At 32.2% G+C, this 23,388-nt stretch overlaps 1 protein-coding gene across 4 annotated transcripts in view; it reads right to left on the bottom strand.

Moving 5' to 3' along the window:
• The window catches only part of CDH12 (cadherin 12), an 877,868-nt gene that overhangs the window by 29,898 nt on the left and 824,582 nt on the right, over window positions 1–23,388 (bottom strand). For all 4 annotated transcript variants that reach the window (XM_074329051.1, XM_074329054.1, XM_074329053.1 and 1 more), the window contains 2 exons: window positions 17,605–17,792; window positions 5,355–5,608 (listed from right to left, as the gene is read on the bottom strand). In XM_074329051.1, the coding sequence (XP_074185152.1) occupies window positions 5,355–5,608; window positions 17,605–17,792 (442 nt within the window). The remainder of the gene's footprint in view (window positions 1–5,354; window positions 5,609–17,604; window positions 17,793–23,388) is intronic.

Below are 23,388 nucleotides of genomic sequence, written 5' to 3'. Positions count from 1 at the left end.
TGGGGTGGGTTTTCTATTAAGCTGAGCTGAGATGTGAGTGGAAGGAAGGGAGCAGGTCCTGCATCAGTGGCATAGTCTCTTGCTGTTCTCATCATGTTTTAGTAGATTTTCTTCAATAAATCTCTTCTTTTTTTTTTTCTTTATGCTTTTAGGAAATCTTCCAGAGACGGCAAATAATTGTTTTTCAAAATATTTATCACCATTTGTTTGCTTCACTAGGAAGTGTGTCAGCTGAACTCCCCGCTGCCATTCTTTAAGTGGACCTCCATCAGTTTTTGGAATTTCCTTCTTTATTTCTCATCCATTCCAATTAAACTGCATGCTGTCTTTTAAAGTTTTTCTTTATGTGCATCTTTGCACCTCTTTGCAAAGATTTAATGCTACCCAGCATTCAATTTTGTTGTAAATTTTGGCCAATGTAAGACCGTTTAAATACTTTTTGAGCATGTGATTGTCTTTCTCATACAAGGCCCTTTGAATGACTTGAAGCTAGCTTTATTCATCTTTGGGTTACCAACGATCTGAGATGTTATTTTGCACATAGCATCTGCTACTTAAATACTCTACTGAATTCAATGCACAGATCCTATTTTCTCTCCCTATATAATAGTTAAATATTTCTACTTCAAGGCAGCATATTTAGGGCTTTAAGAATGTCTGTTTAGGATAATCATCTCTTTCTGGTTTGCTGACGGCTTTCTAAGTTATTGTAGTGAAAATCCTGAGGCCCAGAAAACTCCTCAGTCCCAGACAAAATAAGGACAATCAATCTCCTTACTTCTAGTTAATTACAACTTACAGCATATGTTATAATTTACAAAGTTAATTTAAACAGAAATCTATCTTTGTACAATGAATTACTGTACACACATAGGTCATTTTTAACTATACTTTCTGATAACAGTTAAAAATTCAAGAACTATATAATGTGTACATTACATAACTTATATATCTCTTTGCTTGATTTAGTCAGTTCAGTCTAACACTGACATGGAGTTTGAATTCCATAAAGCAACCATCACTGAGATGCAATGAAACACAGCATGAACAACACTGACTATTTGGACAGGGAGAACTAGGGTAATACTTACCTGAAGCAATCGGTTAGTAATGTTCCCCTCTAATGCCTGTACTCTTTGTTTCCTACAAAAATTGGAAAATAATACCTACCTAACAGTGTTATAGTTAGAGTTGTTGTAAAGATTAAATGAGATAAGGCATGGGTGCCTCGGCATAAAATCGTGTGTGTCAATGTGTGTGTATGTGTGTGTATTTTTTAATTCCTTGCTCTTTACACATTATTCATTTTGTTGTATTATTTCCCAGGTTAAAACAACAACCAACCGAATAACAGCAGAAAAACTGGATGCTCAGCTCTGGGAACAAGTTGTGCCATGCACAGCCTTCACCTTTATAATACCTGAGTTACAAAGCTCCCTCACCAACCAATCCCCAAGGTACAAACCACGAGCATAAATGGTCAGGCTCTATTTCACAGTGATGCTTTTGTCTGAGTCTCTTTCACTGTTTTGTGGCATCTAATGTTTACCTCCGTCACCTTGTGAGGTTTGGAATCTCCTTTTCTACAGACGTTATTCTCCCAAAAAGTTGACTGCCTTCTTCCAGAGTACTGCTGAAACTCATTTAAACATTTTCTACTGCGCTGAACATCTCCAGCAGTTTCCCAAAGCTGCTCAGACTCCAAGACTGAAGGTCTAGAACTAGGTCCTGGTGTTTTCCTGATGTCTTACCTTGATGTGACTGAGTGATCCCTGTGCACAACTACACAATAAATATGAGACAACTACCATTTTCTATTGTGATATTTTGCCCAATATAGCAATTAGGTGACATTTACAAAACAAACAAACAAACAAACAAAAAACGAAACAAACAAAAAAAAGAAACAAACACAAAAATGATCATCAATGAACTGACAATGGAACCACTTCTACATTTTCTGCACATTTTCAGAGCACGTAAGACCCAGTTCTAAAATGTCTAGATAATTTCCAGGAGATACATTCTTCCAGAATAAACCATCACCTATTGATTTTGGATTTGTGCCAATCCACATCTAATCTTAGAGTAGAATGGTATTTTAATTGTGACTAATCACAACAGTATAATATGAACTGTCTAATTTGGCCTAACTCACCCAATTTAAAGGAGTAAAACCCCTAAACACATAATTTGAGTTATACTTATTTGGTGAGTAGAGACACGAGATTCAAGTGAAAAACAAACAAACAAAATACAGATAAACTATATATAATGAAACAAATCTATGGTTCATACAAGTATGCACAGTGACTGTTGCTAAGAAACCTGTTTTAACAAATGAATAGAAAAAAAAAATTAAAGTATTAACCTATTCTATGCAGGCCAATTGACAGAGTACAATTTTATTACTTTTCTATAAATGAGTTTTCAGAAATGCCTTTAAAAAGTTTTATTCTCTTCATTAGGTAAGCATTTCCTTTAAAATTGTTACTTTTAATTTTCTTGATAACTTTCTCACAGGTAAAGGAAAAGCTTACTTTGACCCTTTCTCAATTCTCAAACACATTTTGTAAGAGACACTTGACAGTACAGAGTTACTCTAAAAGTATTACATCTCATTCTTTAAGCAACAAAGATGTAGGAGTAATGTTTCAGGTCACTTAGAAATATTCTTTTGTTCAGGTAATAATAGCTCAAAATATCTTCACTCTTGTCTTCTCTTATTTGATAGTGTTTTCTTTTTATTTGTTTATTTGTTTTTGTCTTTTGGAAGATAATAAAATGGAAGTAAATTCAGTTCAATTAATTTCTACGAACATTCTACTGAGAACCTAAGACTCGTACTGCAACATTTAGATTGCAATTGCTTCATCAACAATCACAATTACATTTTTTTTCTTAGGAATTCCAATATGTTTCTCTCAAACTATGCTACATAGAGGTTGTTAATTTCCTATTAATTACTTTTATTTATTTATTTTTCCAAACCCTTCTCCTCATTTGTATTTTCCCCTTAGTAGAATTAAAAGTTTTATCTTAGATAGGTTAGATAGCTTGTCATATGTTTGACGAGAATTTAAAAACTTTAACAAATTATTATGATTTAATTGAGGCATACCTATTCTGTCTTGAATTTTGTGTTTGGCAGTATGTAGTAATAAAATAGACCTCTAAAAAAAGAGAAATGCTAAGTGAGCAAACATGTTTTCAGACCAAGGAAAAATGATTCATACCCCATGTTTCCTCAACTGACATGATTCAAGTTTATTGTTTACTCCAAGGACATGGATGAAAGACAACATTCATGTTGATTCAAAAGCAGTTTTATCTTTTGACAACCCCTCATGGGGATTCATCAGTGTCTACAACTTTAGTGAGTCAGTACCCATTAGAAATAAGACTGGGGATACCACTTTATTTCACATAAAGTAGTACTTGTCAGCCACTATCTCTTGTGACACTGAAAAAAAAAAAAAAAATCAGGCTTGTACCTGAAAGATTTCTCTAAAATGTAGATTTCCTTTATTCCTCACTCTAAGGTTTTGACTCCAAACATTTTCTTGTATTTGGAAGTTTATGAAACTCACCTCTCCTTTATCAGGTGGTATTATTTACTTACAGAGTCTAGATTTTTTCTTTTTTTAAGTATTACAATAAAATCATATTTTGTCAATATTTCGACCTCCTCATGCTTTTATCAGTCCTCAAAAATAGAACATATGGTAAATTTAACCAACTTGGCATGTTCCCTAAGATATCATGTTTCCCTATGTCTCCAAATTCTCGTTTATTGAACTGTAGAGAGTTTCAATCCATATTTATTTACTTTTTTATTATCTGCTTTACAACCTTCAATATTTCTTGCATAACTGTTTATATCCTTGAAAGTACCTGTAAATGCACTCACCAAGCATTTTCCACTTTCACAATTATCAACAGCACGGGTAGGCTCTTCAGGAACAAGACTGATAAAGGATCACAGCTACTAACGTGGCAGATTATTGAGAATGCCCCTACAAACATTAATAATAAGTACAGTTTTCTGGAGTTTAACTGGAAGTGAATCATGTTGTTACATGGACATGTAGAACAACAACTTGAATCCAATGAGTAATTTAGCCAGCATTCAATCTGACATGTAGAGCTCTCTGTAATTGCTATTTGTCTTCCCTTTCCCAAGAGAAATGTGCTTCTCTAGCCTTCTCTCCTGATCACAGACATGTTTCAAGGAGGGATTTATTCTGGCCACTTTGGGGGATGGATTCAATGAATACAAAGAGCAGAGCTTACAGGATCTCAAGACATTTCCTGAGATTTTCCTATATGCTGTGGATGTTTTGAGGCTGCTGCCGAATAGTTGATCCATGTATTTATCATTAATTACTCCATGGCATAAAATCTTATGAGATGCGTGTCTATATATTTTCCCTATGTGAATAGAACAGTGTTTTTGCATTAAAAGCTTGCTCAATGTTTTCTTTGGTCTGCTTCTTCTATACTAAAGTTCAACCCTTTACAGATGTAAGATTCAGGACAAATCACGTGTCTCTCTCTCCCTCTCTCCTCCCCCCACACCCCACTGTGGACATGTAGGATGTGGCAGGGAATTTAAATGTACAGAAGAAGCAGAGTTAAATGAGAACAACTCTCAAAATAAGTTGTAAAGTCTACATTAAGTGAGGAAAAAGGTAAATCCGACATGTTCAGTAGTGCACGTGGAATTTATGGCTTCCAAGGAGCGGGGAGAGAAATTGTTTTCTTACACTTTCTTACTACATTGATTGTTTTATTGACTCACTACCCAGCAGTGTTATGTCAATAAGAGATCTTGGCAAAATCTGGGCTTTGAGAAATTCCATAATTCACCTTCGGAAGGACTGACTCTAACTGCTGCCATCAGCAGACGCAGCCGTCACAGTGAGAAAATGAACTGCAAATTGCAAATGGTGAAACCCTTTTTTTCAAAAATTAACTTTGGATGATAGGCAGAAATTCTAGAGTAATTGAACATGTATTAAGTGTCTATTATATTCCAGTCACTGTAGAAGTACCTATTGCTAATCATGACAATCATTCTTTCAGGTTGTATGATTAAATCCCTTTTACAGATGAAAAGTTGAGTTGGGTTCGTTTAGTGACATGGCCAACATCACCCTACTGCTAAACTTTTTGTCTCAGGGATTAATTATATTAGATGTTTTGTGAAAATCCTATGGCTTTCCCACTCCCACTTATATGAAGTCATTACATTTTCAAGCATCACATTTCAAAGTTAAATCATTCATTCAGGTTTGCTCCAGTTTGTTTGTTTGTCTGTTTTGTTGTTCTTAATTTTTTTTTTTTTTTCTTACCTAACAGCACTACTGCCCACATCGAGGTCTTGTGCCGTGACGGCTCCAATGATGGTCCCAACTGGAGTATCCTCGTAAACCTCCATGGTGTACAGCGGCTTGCTAAACACCGGGGGCTCGTCCACGTCCAGCACGCTGATCCTCACTGTGGCGGTGTCCTTGAAAGGGCCCACGGAGTGAAACCGGTGGTCAAGGTGAAGGTTGGAGGCTTCTACTTTAAAAGTATACGCCTTCTTGGTTTCAAAATCTAATGGCTGTGGTGAGGACAAATGAAAAGTGAGGAGGTACATTCATATTAGAATGTGGCAGAGAAGGTGGGCATTGCTTTAAAACATTTGCAACTGAATACAAAGTGTATTGGCTTCAATGTGCCATTTTCCTTTATAACTAATGGGTAAGAGAATGGTTTAAGAAAAAGCATCACCTTGGGGGAAGTGGGGTTATCACTGTGTGAGGGATATAAATGATAAATGTTTAACTATTACATTGTTTTGTACACCTGAAACTAATTTTAAAAAATGTTAAAAAAAATCACCCATTTGTAGAAGATTCTGAGTAACTTATAAAGATAATCGGTTGCATACATTAAAGTGACACATGTATGCACATACAAGGTAGGACTAATTCATTTTATATGCACCGTTGAAACAGCAAAAGACCTTTTAAAGGTAGCATTTCTGCTTTTATGCAATGCTGACATCTAGTGGAACTTGATAGTAATTAAAACACAACAAAATTGAAATTGAATAGTTGAAGATACTCTTTAGATTCTAGTTAAAACTTTCATATAACAAAATATGTTTTTTCTTAGAGTACTTTTCTTATTTTGACTATAATATTATTTTCCATTGAATACTTTTAAATGTCTAGGTCTTTTCACTAAAAAAAAGGACTACATCAGTGTTCTAAAAACATACACAGTGGTAATTATGAAGAGTTTTGTTCTTTTGTTTTCTCAGCATTGAATAAATAATTATTAGGCACTGTAATGCATCATCAGGATATTTTAGCAATGACTATGACTTTGAACATATATGACTAAATAAGGAAAACTGTGAGATATAAAATTTGGAAGTCATCTGTCCATAGAGTCACTGATTCTTATTTTAACTTTACCACTGCTTATCTTCACTTTTATTCTGAATATTTGTTTTATGTTCACAATAACTGAAAATATTATATTCTAGAAATTCGGTGTTGCTGTGGTGTTGTTTTTGTTGTTGTTGTTGTTGTTTGTTTTTTTAATAAATGGAAACTTTAAGGTCAATGGCTCTGACTTCTAATAATCTATGAAAAATTAAGACAACATGAAGTTAACATTAACAAAAAGATTTTGTAGGACCTTAAAACTTTGTTTTCTAAATTAATTCCCTCTAGTAATACTCCAACCACTTGCTAATTGCAGTGTCCACACATCTGTTTTTTGCCTCAGTAAACCTGGGGGAAATAACAGAAATATATGTCTCTCTTTCAAGAACAAGATTGTTGTTTTATGTGTTTTTTTCTGAGGATAAAAAAAAAAAAAATACTGTGAAATATTCAACAACTATGGCAATACCATGTAGTTTATTATAGCAAACAGTAAAACCTCTTGGACTTGACTTTAAGTCTTTTACACAATAATTTTCATTCAGAGGGATCTATATTTATTTTACTTGTAATTATTCCCTCATTTTATCTAGTTTGTCAAGGTTTTAATCATGTTTTTGTCTACTTTGTATTCAGTGCTTTATTTAACTTTTTATATTTTTAGTTACTCACCTCATAGCTATTTACATATAATATTGATTTTCTTCCATTTCTACCTCTTTCCTGTTAGGAATTTTGACGTATCGTTAAGGCAGCAAAAGTAAAGAATATTATGCATAATATGCCATGGTTGATATTACAGGTATTGGTTATATGAAGAGAAATATAATATCTCAAAAGAGTGAGGAGATGATCCTTTGATTCTTTTGTTTTGATTGGCCCACGTCTTGACTACAGTGTTTTGTTAAAGGTATCAAACTCATGAAAAGACAATTGGTTGCCAAAATAGGATAGCAAAACATTATTCAAGAGAAAAATATGAAACTGTTACAAATACAACTGGAAATTTGCAGCCTGGAATGAAGAAAATCAAAGCAAAACAGGACACACATTTTCACATTATAATGGCTACTGTGTTCAGCATCAGGCTTATTCTATTAGTCTCTTAGTAGAATTAACAGCAATTTAAATTATAAAAATGGTAACGTTAGGTTAAAAAAAATATGAAGTCTTTAACAAAATAAACCACTCGAAATTGTGGTAACCTGCATGGTGTTAAGGCCTGGGATACATTCTGAGGACAGAAAGATGCAATGACAAATAAGGTTTGCTCTCTTTCTTTATTCAACACACTTAGAGAATAGTGAGAAACATGCCATCTTGTTTAGTTAATGAGTCAGTTGAAGAAGTACTGAGTTCCCTAGTATTTGAAGTTTTTAAGAGAAATCAGATGTCTTAAGTGATGTTTGAGAGAGATGAATGTATAAGATAGAGGGCTGTACTAGCTAATCCAAATTAAAGAACATAGAAAAATACACATTTCAGTTTTTGTAAACTCTTAGTGCTCTATGAATATTAAACAATGTGATTTTCTACCCTAGTGATCTATAACTTGTAATGTTCAACTATGTTGACTTTACCACCTTAAGATCTTTTGCCTAGAAAGCTAACTGAGGTGCACTGACCCATACTTATTCCCTTTTTAGGCCCAGAGTTAACTTTTATCTTAGAATCTAGGAGTTAGTACCAATTGTTCCTCATTCCCCACTCTACTTTCTCCTAGATACTGAAATGCCTCTGATGATCTTTATGATTAGGCACATATTTTTCTAGATAAGATCTGAATTTTATTTACCTATTTGATTAAAAGTCCACAACTATTTGATGGCCTGGACTCTCCACTTTAAAGTCCGTTTCAGGCCCAAGAATTCAGAGAGAATTATGAAACATTTTCGACATTTTTCTTTTTTTTTTAGAAGATCAGACAGAGTCTATGCCTTTTTAGAACTCCTGACCTATCACAGCAGGCAGATAGAGTGAGATGAAAGAAGCTTTCTGAAAACTTCCATCCTGCAGTTATCGAAACACTGGGGAAAATTGTAGGAGAAATACCACAATAATATCCTACATGGCCTTACTTCTTCCTGACCCTAGCCCTTAAACCATGCTGCTTTATAAAACTGGATAGTTCAGAAAGAGCAAAGATAATCAATACTAGAGAGAGTCAACAATCTCTCTAGTTGACTTTCTCCAACCCACCTGACTACCCTCCACTTTTTGTAGAGGGAGGGGTGGAGTGGTATCAAGGAATGAAATTCATCTAACTTTACAATCAACAAAAACTCCCACATTTGAAATACATTTAGAACAAACAGGATTATTTTTGTCATAAAATTAATCATATTCTATGATAGAAATCTATTATTACACAAATGAGCTTATTTAGCTTTTACACATACACACACAAAATAAAACCTTTGTGGCATTGCTTGGGATCTATTAAATTTTACAAACTTTTTTAGAAAAGTGAGAAAATGACAGATTAAAGATAATTCAGTTGAGTAACTCCTTGCTCCTAAGGGTGTTTCAATAAAGGAAAGTTAGAGCAGAATTTTCAGAAAACAGTTGACATTGTAGGAAGATGTACATTTAATTTAAAAAAAAAGAAAGAAGGAAGAAGAAAAAGAAACCATAACTATGGAGAAATGGAATATGATCTATTTAATTGTTGTTCTACATATAAAAGGAGGAATTGGCAAGTTATCACTTTTTTTTGCATCTATGAAAGTTCAGACAATGAAGTTGCATATATATGGTGGGAAGCTTGCAAACGTAACTGTCGGAGCTCGTATGTTTTTAGCCACTTTCTCTGCTGTTATTTTGCTGAGGTTCAGGACACGAAAAAGTATATAAAATCTTAAATGCCAAATGATTTTCTAATGCTAAAGAAGTATAAGTAAAAAATGTTATATGTAAACAATAACATAAATGGAGCCACTTCAAAATGGAGTCAGAGCTGCCATCCCAGAGGAACTGTCTTGCAAGTTTTATTCCTCAAATAACTGCAAAGTTAACAGGAAAGCAGACATTATGACTACCGGACTGGAAATTAAAGATGTTCTTTGAATTAACATCACTATGTGAACATATCTACACCTACAGAATTTTTTTCCTTCTATTTATGTAATTATCCCCCTTCCTTTTTTCATAAACACCCCTTGTCTTCACCTCCAAATTGAAACATTACTTGGGTTTCTGCCTAAATCAGTGCTTCCTGAATTATTTGGATCCCAAATAAATGCCTATTGCCTTTAGGCATCTCACTTTGTGTTGCCATGTATTTTTAAGTTAACATACCAAATACAAAATAACTCACTGACCTCTTCCAGAACTCATCATGCTTCTAGTTAATACTGAGTGGAAATGCATGGTTATAGTTATATATTGAGGAATTTGAAAAACAAAAGCTTTGCTAGACAGAATTCCAAGATATCTCCAAGATTCCTGCCCCCAGTGACCTGTACTTTTCTATAATTCCCTGTCCTTGAGTGTGTGAGTGGCCTGTCAATTGAATGGGGTATTTCCCTATGGATTTGCTGTTTTATGGGAAAATAAGTTATGCAAATATTATTGAGGTTCTTTCTCACTCCATGTTAAGTTAATTAAAAGGGAGACTTTACTTGAAGGGTCTGATCTAATCGTGTGAGGCTTTAAAAGAAAGAGGCACTAGAGATGATTTCCTCCTGGCTTTGAGGAGTAAACTTGTGAATATAGAAGACCACTCAGCAAGTCTTTAACGGGTGCATGTAGGAAATGAGATTGTGTCTTGACCAACAGCTATCAAAAAAACAGGGCCCTCCATCAGAAAGCCACAAATAAATGAATTCTGCCAACAAGTAATCTTGGAAACACTCTTAAAGCTTCAGATCTGATTGCAGCCCAGGTTGGCACCTAGATTTGAACCTGAGAGACCCTCAGTACAAGACCAAGTTCTACCTTCTCTGCTTTCATCCATCTTTACCTTCTATGCTTCTGTATTGCTTTAATTTTTATGAAGAATGTGTATTATTTTCACCAACACAGTAAAGTCATTACTCCTAACCAATTGCATTCTTTAGTAATTAAGGCTTTTTTCTCTTAATAATATAATAGTAGATCTTAATGATCAATGCAAAGACGATTTATACATAAATCTAAATAACCAAAGCTGTAGATTTAGATAAAATAGACTAGCTGCTTTCAACATAAGCAGTTAGAGAATAGATTTATGCCAGACTGAACCAGGATAGAAAGACACTGGAACCAAGCTCTTATTAAGTAGGTTTATAATACCAGGCTGAACTATAAAGATAGGACTTCAGTTCAAGCATCATTTTAGAGGGTGTAAGCTTCACAAAACCTAGTTTTATGATCAATATAATAGTCACTTATTTGTTGGTGGCACTTTCCCATTCCATAAGAAATTATTCTAAAACTCTACTACTGCTCAAGTTACATATTAAGTCAATCATATATGATATCTGCACCTACTTCTTTAATTTATTTATTCTAAATCCACATAAACTGAATCAAATATTGATTAAATTTTACTGTGTGTCATGGTAGGTGTCGAGGATAAAGAGGTTAGCAAATTAATTCCCTTTTATCATGGACCTTATACTGTAGAAAGGGAAAGCCACAACAAAAAAATAAGTAAATACATTATTTTCAGTTGTACCATTTATGAGGAAAACAGAATAATGGGACAAAAAGACATAAGGGGACAGCGATTACATAGAGCGGGTAGGAAATGCATCTCTGAGAGGTAATACTGGAACTGACGTGAGAAGAACCAGGTGTGTGGAAGTCAGAGGAAAATGAGCCTGAGAGAGGTCAACAAGGGCAAAATTCCTGTGGCAATTTATTTTTCCTTTCAATAAATATTTCTTGAATATCTTACCATGTTCTAGACATTATTATAGATGCCGAAACTAGACAAAGAGACAAAAATCACCACCTGCATGGAGTTTGCTGTCTTCGGGGAATTGATGGACAATAGTACATAAATAAGCAAAATATATAGCATGTTGAGTGATGATAAGTGCTATGGAAAAAATTAAAACTTGGAAGACAGATGTTTGCTATGTGTGACAGGGTAAATGTGAGAGAACGTATATGTCTGTTTATGTGAGAGCTATGGGAGAATCTGTGTACATTTCATCATCATTGGGGAAGGAATTCAACTCAGCATTTTACTAAAAAAATAGTCAAGTCATTATTTGATGGATACAAATTGTTACATTATCAGGTGAAAATGCCCATACAACAAGGGGAAAGCTATCCATGTGGCCATTTTTAAAACCAGGGTATTAGTTTTGACAAATCTCAACAGTATTTCAGTTCTAAAGTGAAAAAATACAAATAAAAATACAACAGAATTACCAGAGAAAAACTGTAAGAATATTAAAAAGATGAAACATATATTTCATATAACTTACCTCCAAAAAAATGTTACAGAACTATTGATTTAAAATCCATTTAACTTTTCTGTGGGTGAGTTATACACTTCAGTTTTATGCAGCACTGTACATTTTTGATAGTTTTAATAAATCAATTTAAGAATCATGGGTATTATGAGTATTTATACCTGCATTTTGCAACAATAATTTTTGGTACACGTTCCATAATTTGTACCAAAGATAAAACAAAACAAAAAGGTGTTAGAAGAACTCATTTCTTAAAAATGAGAAAATATTTTATCAACAATTATACATGTTGAGGCGAAATATATGATTTATATGCACATAAATCATGATAATATGGGGAGGCTGATTCTTTAGAGCTTTCCCGAATGACCTCTCTCACATTTTACTTCTAATATATATCATTCTTCACAACAGTTGAAGGTCGATGTTTTTCCAACATATACTATAATTTACTACAAGATGTGTGATTTTGAAAAATTTAACTTTGTTCTCTGATCTTCATAGTTCCGATTTCTATAATCAGTAAAATCTATTTTCTAAGTACTTTAGAAAACATGGTGAGCTTTATATAGCATATGAAGATTAAGAGAAATAATGCATAAGAACCTAAAATAATAAACTGCCATGAAATAGTTTTTTTAGTCCACAAAATTTTGAACACCCTATATATTTCAGCATTTTCTTTATCACAACAACACAGATACAGTAATGGCAAAGTATAGTAGGAAGGAGCAGGTGTGTTTAAAATATGATCATCGTAAATATCATAGGTGCTTTGACAGAAATGCTAACATTTAGGGACTAAAGGTAGGCATGATCAGCTTTGCCTCATGGATTCAAGGAAGTCTTTGGTGAGAAGCACAGGGGAAGGTATGTTCATGAATAAGAAATAATTAATGAAGATACTCATGTGGGGAAGTATCTTCTACACAAAAGGAATATTTGGTAGAAATTGCAATAAATTTGGTGTAGTGCTAAAGTAGCATGTGCATGTGTGTTCGTGTGTTCGTGTGTGTGTGTGTGTGTGTGTGTGTGTGCCGGAGTGGTCATACAAAAATAAGTTGTTGTTTTTTTTCTCTTTATCTTACTAGTTGTGGGAACCAGCGACAGATTTAAGCATGAAAGTAAGATAAATAGATTTAAGTTTCAACCATTACTCATAAGGAAAAGTAAAGTTGGATGAAGATGAGGTACAGAGCTCGAGAATAGCCATGGCAGTGGTGGAAAGGAGTAATGAGGGCTGTACAATAACCCATAAGGGAAATATTAACCCTCATTTAGGAGAAATAAGTCCTGGGCTTCTCATTCTATTTGGCAAGGAGAGGTCAACGGCAATGGAAACATCATAAGAAAAAGCCTGTATTTCTCGTTTAAGGAACTGAAGAGGCCTTAATATAGGAAGGAGAAAATATGAGGAGGCACACTTTTATTGGGAGAAGAGAGAAATTTAGCTTTAGACATTCTGAATTTGAAAAGGCTCAGGAACACAAACACATAGAAATGTCTACAAGGCAGCACACAACCTGCATTGGTTATGTTAATTTGGTCACTAATTTAGTGTTGATGAGACTGTTTAAGGACGTTAGGTAGATGTTGAAAAAAAAAAAAGAAAAAATCTCTATAGAAACAGGAACCTATTTTTTGCAGAAATAAACAAAGAACATCACTTCTTTTTAAAATTATACATGTCAGACTGGCTAAAACTAGTATTATTTTAAATTTAATAAACTAAGAAGTATGATTGACCTCATAAAGAAAGTATTCCAAATTTTATTTTCATTTTGTTCAAGAGTTATTCAAAAATTAACCACATGATGGTGCTATGCTACCAAATCATATGAACTCGCTCCCTTAATGTTTGAATACTACAAAAAGGAAATGAGTTTTAGTGACTAACAGAACACAAGTACAATATAAATGTCCGATGGGACCAGTTGAAAGCTTAGCCTATTTATTAAAGAGTTCTGGTAAAGAATAATGCATTTTATCTATTATGTGCTTAAGAATAAAGAAAATAATTCTGCTTTGGATTCAATGTGCCCACAGCTACATTTATTTGAAATGAAATAATATTTCCAAGTAACATCACATTTTTTAAAATTCCAAAAAAAATATATTTGTTTTTAAATAAATAGGAAACAACTTCAGCATTCTATATTTTAACCATGGTATCATTACTTATTAGTTGCTAGTGGATACTTTTGTAGTATAGAACTGTTTGAAAATGTATGCAGGATATTAAGTTGTTCTTTTGCATAATTAATTGTTCATACATTACTTAATTGCTTAAATTTCTCAATCATTAATAAGAAAACCACAGTGCTTCTATAAATATTTATGTATTTCAGTCTTTGAATATTTTTAATTCATGTAATTTTATATTTATTTCTATACCCAATAAATATATATTTATTCTCATTTATCCAGTAGGAAAAAAAAAACTGGCTAAAAATAAAATTAATTTAGCTTTTAACTTAAGAATAACATTGCAGAATTTAACACACCTACACTCTAATTTTAAATTTAGCCATTTCATCATTTTTAGATGGCATGAAAATTGTAAAAACTTTAAATTAATTAGCCCAATTTTGTAAGTGTTTTTATTGTTATAATACTTGATAATATATAGGGCACTTTTTTATTTCTTTATACTTTACTCAGTGAAATATAGACTATAGAGTAAGAATAGGTTTTTATTCTATTTTTTTTAACCAATATCGTGTGCCTTGGAGAGATTTATAAAGTTTCATAATGTTATTCTGAATTGAAAGTGACACAGTGAAATGGCATTCTGTCACAGTGCTCATAAACTAAATCCAAGTTAAGGTTAAAAAATAAAGTTAAAAAATTGCATTTTTTTTATTCATCTTATATAAACCAGACCATCATTTTTATCCACTTAGACACTCCCTACATATTGGAAGAGGAGAGAGGGGGATATAGTAATGAAAAAGCAAGTAATGATTTTGGAGATAAAACAATAATGAGAATATGTGCTTCAGAGAACTTTAAGGATTTTAACTTATTTTAAGTAAGTTAAAAAAAGGAAAACTTTGAAAACAAAGAATATGCTCTAATATTAGCCGTAGTATTAAAAAAAATGATGTTTAAAAAACAACTAATTATTCAAATGTATGATAAGTATTTTTGGATTTTCTAAATTCACTTGGTATTCTTAAGAACTTAATTTCTATTTGAATTTGGTTTAAATCAAGTTATTTACTATGATATGCTGAGATATTGAAGGGAAATTTTTCAAAAAAACAATTTTAAGATCATTATGAAACTGAAACACTGCTATTGATGTTTACATACATACATACATATTTATTATGATAATACATCCAGTTCTTCCAGAATACCTAATGATCACTTCAAGATACAGTTTTCACTAAAAAAAAACATAAAAATAAAAGATGAACATAAAGAAGTGCATGAACAGAAAGCAGGTACATGTAGAGATGTTCAACACCTCTAACTATCAAGGAAATGCAAATCAGAACCACAATGAGATATTACCTCACACCTCTTAGAATGGCTAGCATCAACAAGACAAGAAATAAAAAGTGTTGGCAAGGATATGAAGAAAATGGAACCCTTGGGCACTGTGGATGGGACAGTACATTGATGTAGTAACTATGGAAAATAGTATGGGGTTTCCTCAAAAGATTGAAAATAGAACTACCGTATGATCCAGCAATTCAATTTCTGAGGATTTATTTTAAAAAAACAAAAACAAATAAGCAAAAACACTAACTGGAAAACATATATGCACCTCCATCTTCACTGCAGTATTATTTAGAATAGCCAAGATATGGAAACAATCTAAGTGTCCATCAGCAGATGAATGGATAAAGAAAATATTTATTACAATATTATTCAGCTATAAAAAAAAAGATGAATGAAATCTTGCCATTTGCATCAACATGGATTGAAGGTATTACACTATACTAAGTGAAATAAATCAGAGAAAACAAATACTTCATAGTATCACTTATATGGGGAATTAAAAAAAAAAAGCTTATATTTGAAAGTTGCTAAGAGAGTAAATCTTAAAAATTCTCATCACAAGAAAAAAAATGTGTAACTATGTATGTTGATGAACATTAACTGGGCTTACTGTGATGATCATTTCACAACACATACTAATATCAAATAATTATGACGTACACCTGAAGCTAATATAATGTTGTATATGAATTGCACATCGTTTTTTTAAGTGCATTTGTTTAAATTAATTTTGAATTTTTCATGGGCTATGTTGAACTGAATATTTTCTAATTATTTTATTTTAATGAAATCATACTGCCATGTTTAATCAAATCATACATCTATGTGCATATGTGTACAGCACACATTCACTCAATACAGTGTATTTACCAGATGTGTAGAGAGGTATGCAGGAAGGTAGGTAGGGTATAGGAAAATTTTAAATTTTGTTTCAAAAATATTATTGTTTAAAGATTATAGATGTAGTCTGTAGGTTGAAATTTTATTTTTCAAAAGAACAATACTTTAGCAAGTAGGGGTTGCCTCTGGTGGTTCCTTATTTAGAGATTAAAACAAATTGCAACTCTAAAACCAAATCTATTACATTTAAATGCTTGGTATAAATGTTCTGATGATCAGAATATTTATAGCAATCTTTTTTGGCTGTTTCTTTAAAATCTAGGTGGAATCTCATAATTTCTCACAATCTGCACGTCACTATAAAGATCATGGTCCTTATTTCCATCATTGGAAATTGGTTTCCTGAACTATTTCTAGTCTCTTAACTGGTCTATTTCTAGTTTCACTTCTTAGTCATTATTCTCCTCAGAACAGCCAGAGTACCCTGGCTTGACAAGGGTTAAAACAATTTAGATCTAAACTCACGGTGGTCTTCCCACATCATGACGTAATTCAAGTCCTTGGCATGGCCTCCATGATGGGCAAGCTCCTCCTCTCTATCTTTGATCTCATCTCCAGCTACAGATATAGTCATTCACTGCACTCAGCCCCGCTGGCTTCCTTGCCCAGGACGCTCCCATCTCAGAGATTTTACAATTGCTGCTCAATCTTTCTGGAACACACATCATTCAGACACCACATGGCTCATCTTTTGCTTGCTTCAGGTCTCTGCTATAATTCTAACAGAAGAGTCTTTTCTGACCACCACACTGTAAGACAGCCACTACCCGCCACATTATGTGTTATTCCTTCACCCTATTTATGTTTTTCAAAGTTGAATTTAATACTGCTGACAGTGCTTTCAAATTATTTTATCGTTCTCATTTCTTCCACTCCTCCAGTAATAGAGCTTGCCTACATTAGGATTTTTACCCTGATGTCAAGATTCTCAAACAATTTTTGAATTAGATATTTATATTCTCAAAAAAGACATATAAGGGGCAAAACAAAGCTTAGTTGCGTTAGCATTTACCTCTCGATCTTACTTTTACATTAACTTATTTCATCTAAGTTTCATCTAAGTTCATCTGGAAAAATATGCAATAAAAATCAATTAAATATTGGTAACATTTTTTTAAGATTTAATTGAACAAATAGGCCTAATTATTTCAACATAAAATATGTACTTGTTGAATAACAGAATAAAAGTGACTGCTGGAGTGAATATTTCATAGTCACCTGCTCTTTTTTATTTAAAATATTGCTAATTGAAGGAAAATTAAAATTGTTGTCATTTTCAAGTTTTTGTTTTTCAGTTCTTTAATAATTATTGGGTAGCCAACCTGTCTAAAAACTTATCTATGTACCTTTTTCAATTTGATGACTCCTTCTTGTGTATCCTCATCTGTCACGATGTCAAACAAATTTCCCCCATCTCCTGGGACAATATTGTATTCAATCTCTGCATTTTGTCCAAAATCAGGATCCACAGCTCGGATTCTTCCAATAGCTGAGCCAATAGGAGAAGATTCAGGAACTTTCAGATGGAAGATGCCTGATGAGACATATATAATTTGTGTTGACAGTGGAGTTAGTAAAGTATATAGTAAGATTACCAGGGTGGAAAAATATAGTCTATAGAAAAAAATCAAATTTAAAACAAGTGTGAAAAATTGAAAGGCAATATGCTGTCAAGTTAGGGATATGATTGAGTAATAGATACTTTTCTGAATTTTAATTGGGCACTACAAACAGAAGCGAATGTTAAATTAAAATTACTACGGGGGTATATTTTATATACTAATAGCATCAGAGTGTACTTAACATCAATGGGAAGGTGGGAATACCCATGAAATTTAATGGTAGTAATAGAATGCAGGATATAAGACACAGGTAAAGAAAGATAGATAAAGAGATAGATAGATAGATAGATAGATAGATAGATAGATAGATAGATAGATAGATAGATATAGATACGAAGACAGGTAGAGACAGATGATAAATATTTATAGAAAATTAAGGTTATGTTTTGTAACATATATAAATATAAAAAATATATAATAATATAAATATAAAAATGGATGGAATATTTACTCAATTAGAATAAATAATTAAACTAAAAATAAAGTGTAAAATGATTATATGTACAGGTAACCAAAGTTTTAATCCATTATGGACTTAAGTGCAGCACATTATAGAGTAATATTCAATTTATGTTTAGTAAATTTTTACTTTGTACCCTGCTATGTACTTTTACACACTTTCAAAATCAGGATGTAAAGTCCTATTTCCCGTTTTGTTTTTTTAGCATTAAAAACAGAAAAAAAGTGAAATGTTTATTTTTTTGACACCAGGTGGAGCACTGACATTACTATGAATTTCATACTAAGAAAAACCTAAAAAATCCCTATCTTTATGAAATATATCAGAATCATAAAAAGTTATAACATCCCAGAAAAATATATATACTGTTTAAGAGTTTTCAAAATTTTGTAATGTATACCACGAAAAAAGATACAGCACAGCTATTTTACTGACATCTAATCAAAGCAAATATTAATGGATAAAAATTTGTCTGTTAATTCAAAATAAGGAAAGGGAGAGAATGGAAGGACAAAAAAATAAAATAAAATACAAGTTTACTTTTTGATATTGACTTTTCAGTCTAAATGACTATTAATGGATTCTGTATTGCACTTGCCATGTGTAAAGCAACAAAGGTAAATAATTTATTTTAGACATCTAGTTACATTAATAAAGATTAAATTAGAAAGGTCTTTAATGTTTTTGAATGGTGAAGTTCATTCAACAAACTATGAGTACATTACAATATTACATTATTGGCTTTAGGAAGTATGAGAAAAACATCAATCAACACTTTATGGAGAGTCTAACAAATTGTTTCTTTTGTTTTCCCAATTATTTGCATTATAGTTCTTTCACAATCAGTTTTAATATCTGGTAACTTCATTAGCCCTGGTAAGAATTATATTTTGCCATCTGCTTTTCTCTTATAATGTTAAAATTAGCATTATTTACATCCAATGGACAATACCTCAATGGGACATATATTTACTCTCAAGACACCTAAATATTTACCTAAAATTTGTTTGTTTGTATGTAAAAGACAGAAAGTATGTTTTACAGTGATATAAAATACACGTTTAATTAATTAATTTTATAGTGTAATTAATAGTATACCTGCCTTCGGAGGGGATATGAGGAAGCTTTCTAAAAGAACACATTTAAAAAATAAACAAATAACATAGATAAAAAAATACCCCAGGTGGAAATATTGAAGTGTTCTACAGACATTCTAAATTATTTTGGGTTAAGAAGTCATGTTCATCCATCAACCTAGCAACTTCTCAAAGGCTAGGATTATACCGTGTTTCCCCAAAAATAAGACCTAGCCAGACAATCAACTCTAGTGTGTCTTTTGGAGCAAAAATTAATATAAACCCGGTCTTATTTTACTATAATATAAGACCAGGTCTGAATAGAATAGAATAGAATAGAATAGAATAGAATAGAATAGAATAGAATAGAATAGAATAGAATAGAAATAATATAATACTGGTCTTATATTAATTTTTGCTCCAAAAGATGCATTAGAGCTGATTGTCAAACTAGGTCGTATTTTTGGGGACACATGGTATTTCATGATTTTATTCCCTAAACACTTAACACAGTGGTTGTCATATGGAGATGCTCAATGTTTGAGGACTTAAAGCAGGGCCTGAACTTAAGGCAAACAGCAAAGAGAAAGAATATAATTATAGACTACCTTGTATACCCATTGTCTACAAGAAGGGTAAAGACAGACATTTAAAGGGAATTTGTCTGAGTTCAAACAGGCAGGATTACATTAGCAGAATGTAATGTGATTTTCGCAAGCAGCTTTCTACAGAACACACGTGTTTTCCAATAGCCATATTAAACCCTTATCTTATTGAAGCACTCCTGAGATATAAGCAAATATGAGGATGCCTTAATTCTTGTTTCATTTGGCAAGAAAGCATGCAACACAGTTATTTAAAGTTGTACTAAACTCTCAGGGAAAATTACAAAGATAAAGGACAAGGCATAGATATGTGAGCTATTTTTATTTTCCTTTTTTCTTCCTTTCTTAATGTGTATTAAATAGAAATATGATTTATCAGAAACATCTCCACATTGTTTGCCTCTCATTGCGTGATGGTGATAAAGAACCTGAGGAAACACTAAAAACCTTAAATCTACAGTATGACTGGTCATGGTCCAATCTCATGGGACATTAATAAGTGTGGGAAGGTCTTGACTTTTTCCTAATAAAACAGAGCAATAGAGCAACAGAATAATGTACTGTAAAATCCTCCTCTATCAGGATATATAGGATATATAGTCAGCAGAGATATAGATAGATAGATAGATAGATAGATAGATAGATAGATAGATAGATAGATAGATACATACATACATACATACATACATACATACATACATACATACATATCAAAGATTTAGAGGGCAAGCAGCGATTTGAGAAATAAGGATCTGTCAAGTCCAGTGGATTTCAGATTTCAAACATTGACAGTAGTGTGTGGTGGCGATGGTGGTACAATTTTGGGGTGGAGTGGGAATAGGGGTGTTGAATGGAATCTTTAGAAAATATGGGCATCTAACTTAAAAAGCTGTGATATTTCTGCTTATGCTATCTGATCAAGTTACACATTGGGTTTATGACTTGGCTTTACATTTGAACATGTAAAAGCAAAAACAGAATTCAAAAATTTAGGGAAATAATCTAGTCTATTGTCATCACTTAGGAATTACTGTTAGTGAAGGTAACGAGTTTGTCATAATTGAGACCCTCTACTGCAGAGAATTTGCAAAACTCTGAAATGTAACCTGAAGTACATCAGAAAATGCACACTACAGATGAAGCTTCGAGTCTTTTTTTTTTTTAAGATAATATGCTGAGATGTGAGCTATATGTTTTACAACAGCATGTTTTACGAATCTGATAACAATAAATGGGAAGAGAGCTATTCTTTGTAGTGCTCTAACAATATAAGTTAAATAGATGTTTTTAAAAACATTGTCAGCATACAATATGTCAAAAATGTCATTATTATCTGATGGCATTAAAAAATTTGTGATAAATTGAAATAGTTGGATTGTCAAAAAAAATAAATAAATAGATTGCCTCAATAGCATTCCACTAACATGCCCTACAAAAATTTAGGTACAAAAGAAGTAAAACAGTGATTCACATATTTTTTTGTGCATCAAGGTTTAGTGTACATAAGATGCAAATATACAGGACAATGAATTTTCTGTTCTTTACATAGCAGAAATACAAGCAGTAAGGTGGAAGACACATTCATTAAGATAAGAGTTTCTCAATAAAATACTGTCATTGATAATAAAGTCCACAGACTATGGAAGAAGTCAGAGAAACTATGCATTAGTCATGTCTGATTATTTAGGCTCTGTTATTTCATTTCTAATGACTTGACATTTTTATCATTTCTAGAAACTCAACAGCAGTAAAGCTGGGGTCATTCGGATTAATTCAAAACTGAAGTAATCTTAGCTATGCCTAAATTAGATTGTTTATGATTATACTATGTAATTACACAGCCATCGTCTTCTACGTGTGCTTTTGACACATATGAAGTATCTTAATGGCACTACCTGTACAACACAGATTAAAAAATAAAACAGGTGACAAGAAATTGTTCACAGAATCAATAAAAATATATACTTACATATTCATCAAATATACACACTACACTTCACAAAAATAACCAGGTTCCCATAGAAAAGGCAAAAAAAATCATGCAATGAACTAAGGTGGAATTACTGTGAATAAGTTTTGTAACTTCTTACAGATTATGTTCCCTGTTAATTCCAAAGGTAAAAGTATCTGTTACTCAGTTATAGACTAAGTGGGCATCCTCTCAGTAACTATGTCTTTTAAAAAAGTATACTTTGAATTCTTATGACTCACACTGTGTGTGTGTGTGTGTGTGTGTGTGTGTGTGTGTGTGTGTATGTATGTGTGTCAAGGACATTCGTTGATACCTAAGGACAAAAGAAATACAATATATTTCTCTTCTTCTCTGCTTTGTCTTTCTTTGAAGAAACTTCCAAGTATTGCTAAAAATCACCAAGAGAGACATATTTACTTAACAAAATATAAATTAACGTTATAATTCACTCAGAAATAAAGATTTTAAGACTTGATAAGATACATGAAGTGAATGAGTTATACAATACTGCAACAACAATCAGTGATAAGATCAGCAAATTTAAAAAAAAAAAAAGGAATAATCTATTGCATATTCTATTTTGATGTACATTTTTTAATATATTGATTATATCATAATGACTAATCTAAAGTTATTTAAAATCAAAATATAAAAATTCAATGTTTAACTGTGCACGGATTTTACCTGTAAGACAAATAATTAATTTGGAGATAATTGGTATTTAAAAATACTAGAGTATTAAAAGTACTGGAAGGTTTAATTAAAAATTATTTCAAATTGATAAGAATGTTAAACATTTTTAAGAACTTAAAAATATATTTGACATCACCTAAACAGATGTCAGGTGACATCTGATGGTTCTCACCTAAACAGATGGTTACTTGAAGTACTACATTTACATTTAAACTTTAGGAAAATAAATGCATACTACTACAAAATTGTTGATTCAGTGATTGAATTCAAACATTAAGTGGTTCAAACCATGATCCTCCATGTTTGTGAGTATGTATGTGTGAGATTTACCATCTAATTGCATTGAAATACAGTGTTGCTTTATCAATATTTTATTATTTTAATTATTTAATCAAGTAAAACAGCACATGATATGTCTTCACCTATTCTAAAGCAAATGATAAGGAAACAAAAGCAACATATCTGTGTGAGTAAACAGGAACTTTATATAAACTGTATACCTGTTATAGCCTCTTATTGGATCTGTGACCTTGGGCAAACATTGAATCTTTCCTTTTTCTAATCTGTAAAATTGTGATGATAATAACAAATAAATATAATTATATTGCTATTGTTTTTATTATTACACCTACCCTTTGATTTGTGTCTGAAAAGTCACTAATACATTAGTGCATGAAACTCATTAACTACTATCTATTATTA

Source organism: Rhinolophus sinicus, linkage group LG03, assembly GCF_036562045.2.
Source record: "Rhinolophus sinicus isolate RSC01 linkage group LG03, ASM3656204v1, whole genome shotgun sequence".
Taxonomy (NCBI): domain Eukaryota; kingdom Metazoa; phylum Chordata; class Mammalia; order Chiroptera; family Rhinolophidae; genus Rhinolophus; species Rhinolophus sinicus.
The sequence above is the reverse complement of the archived record's forward strand: the minus strand, read 5'-3'. Positions and strand labels throughout refer to the sequence as shown.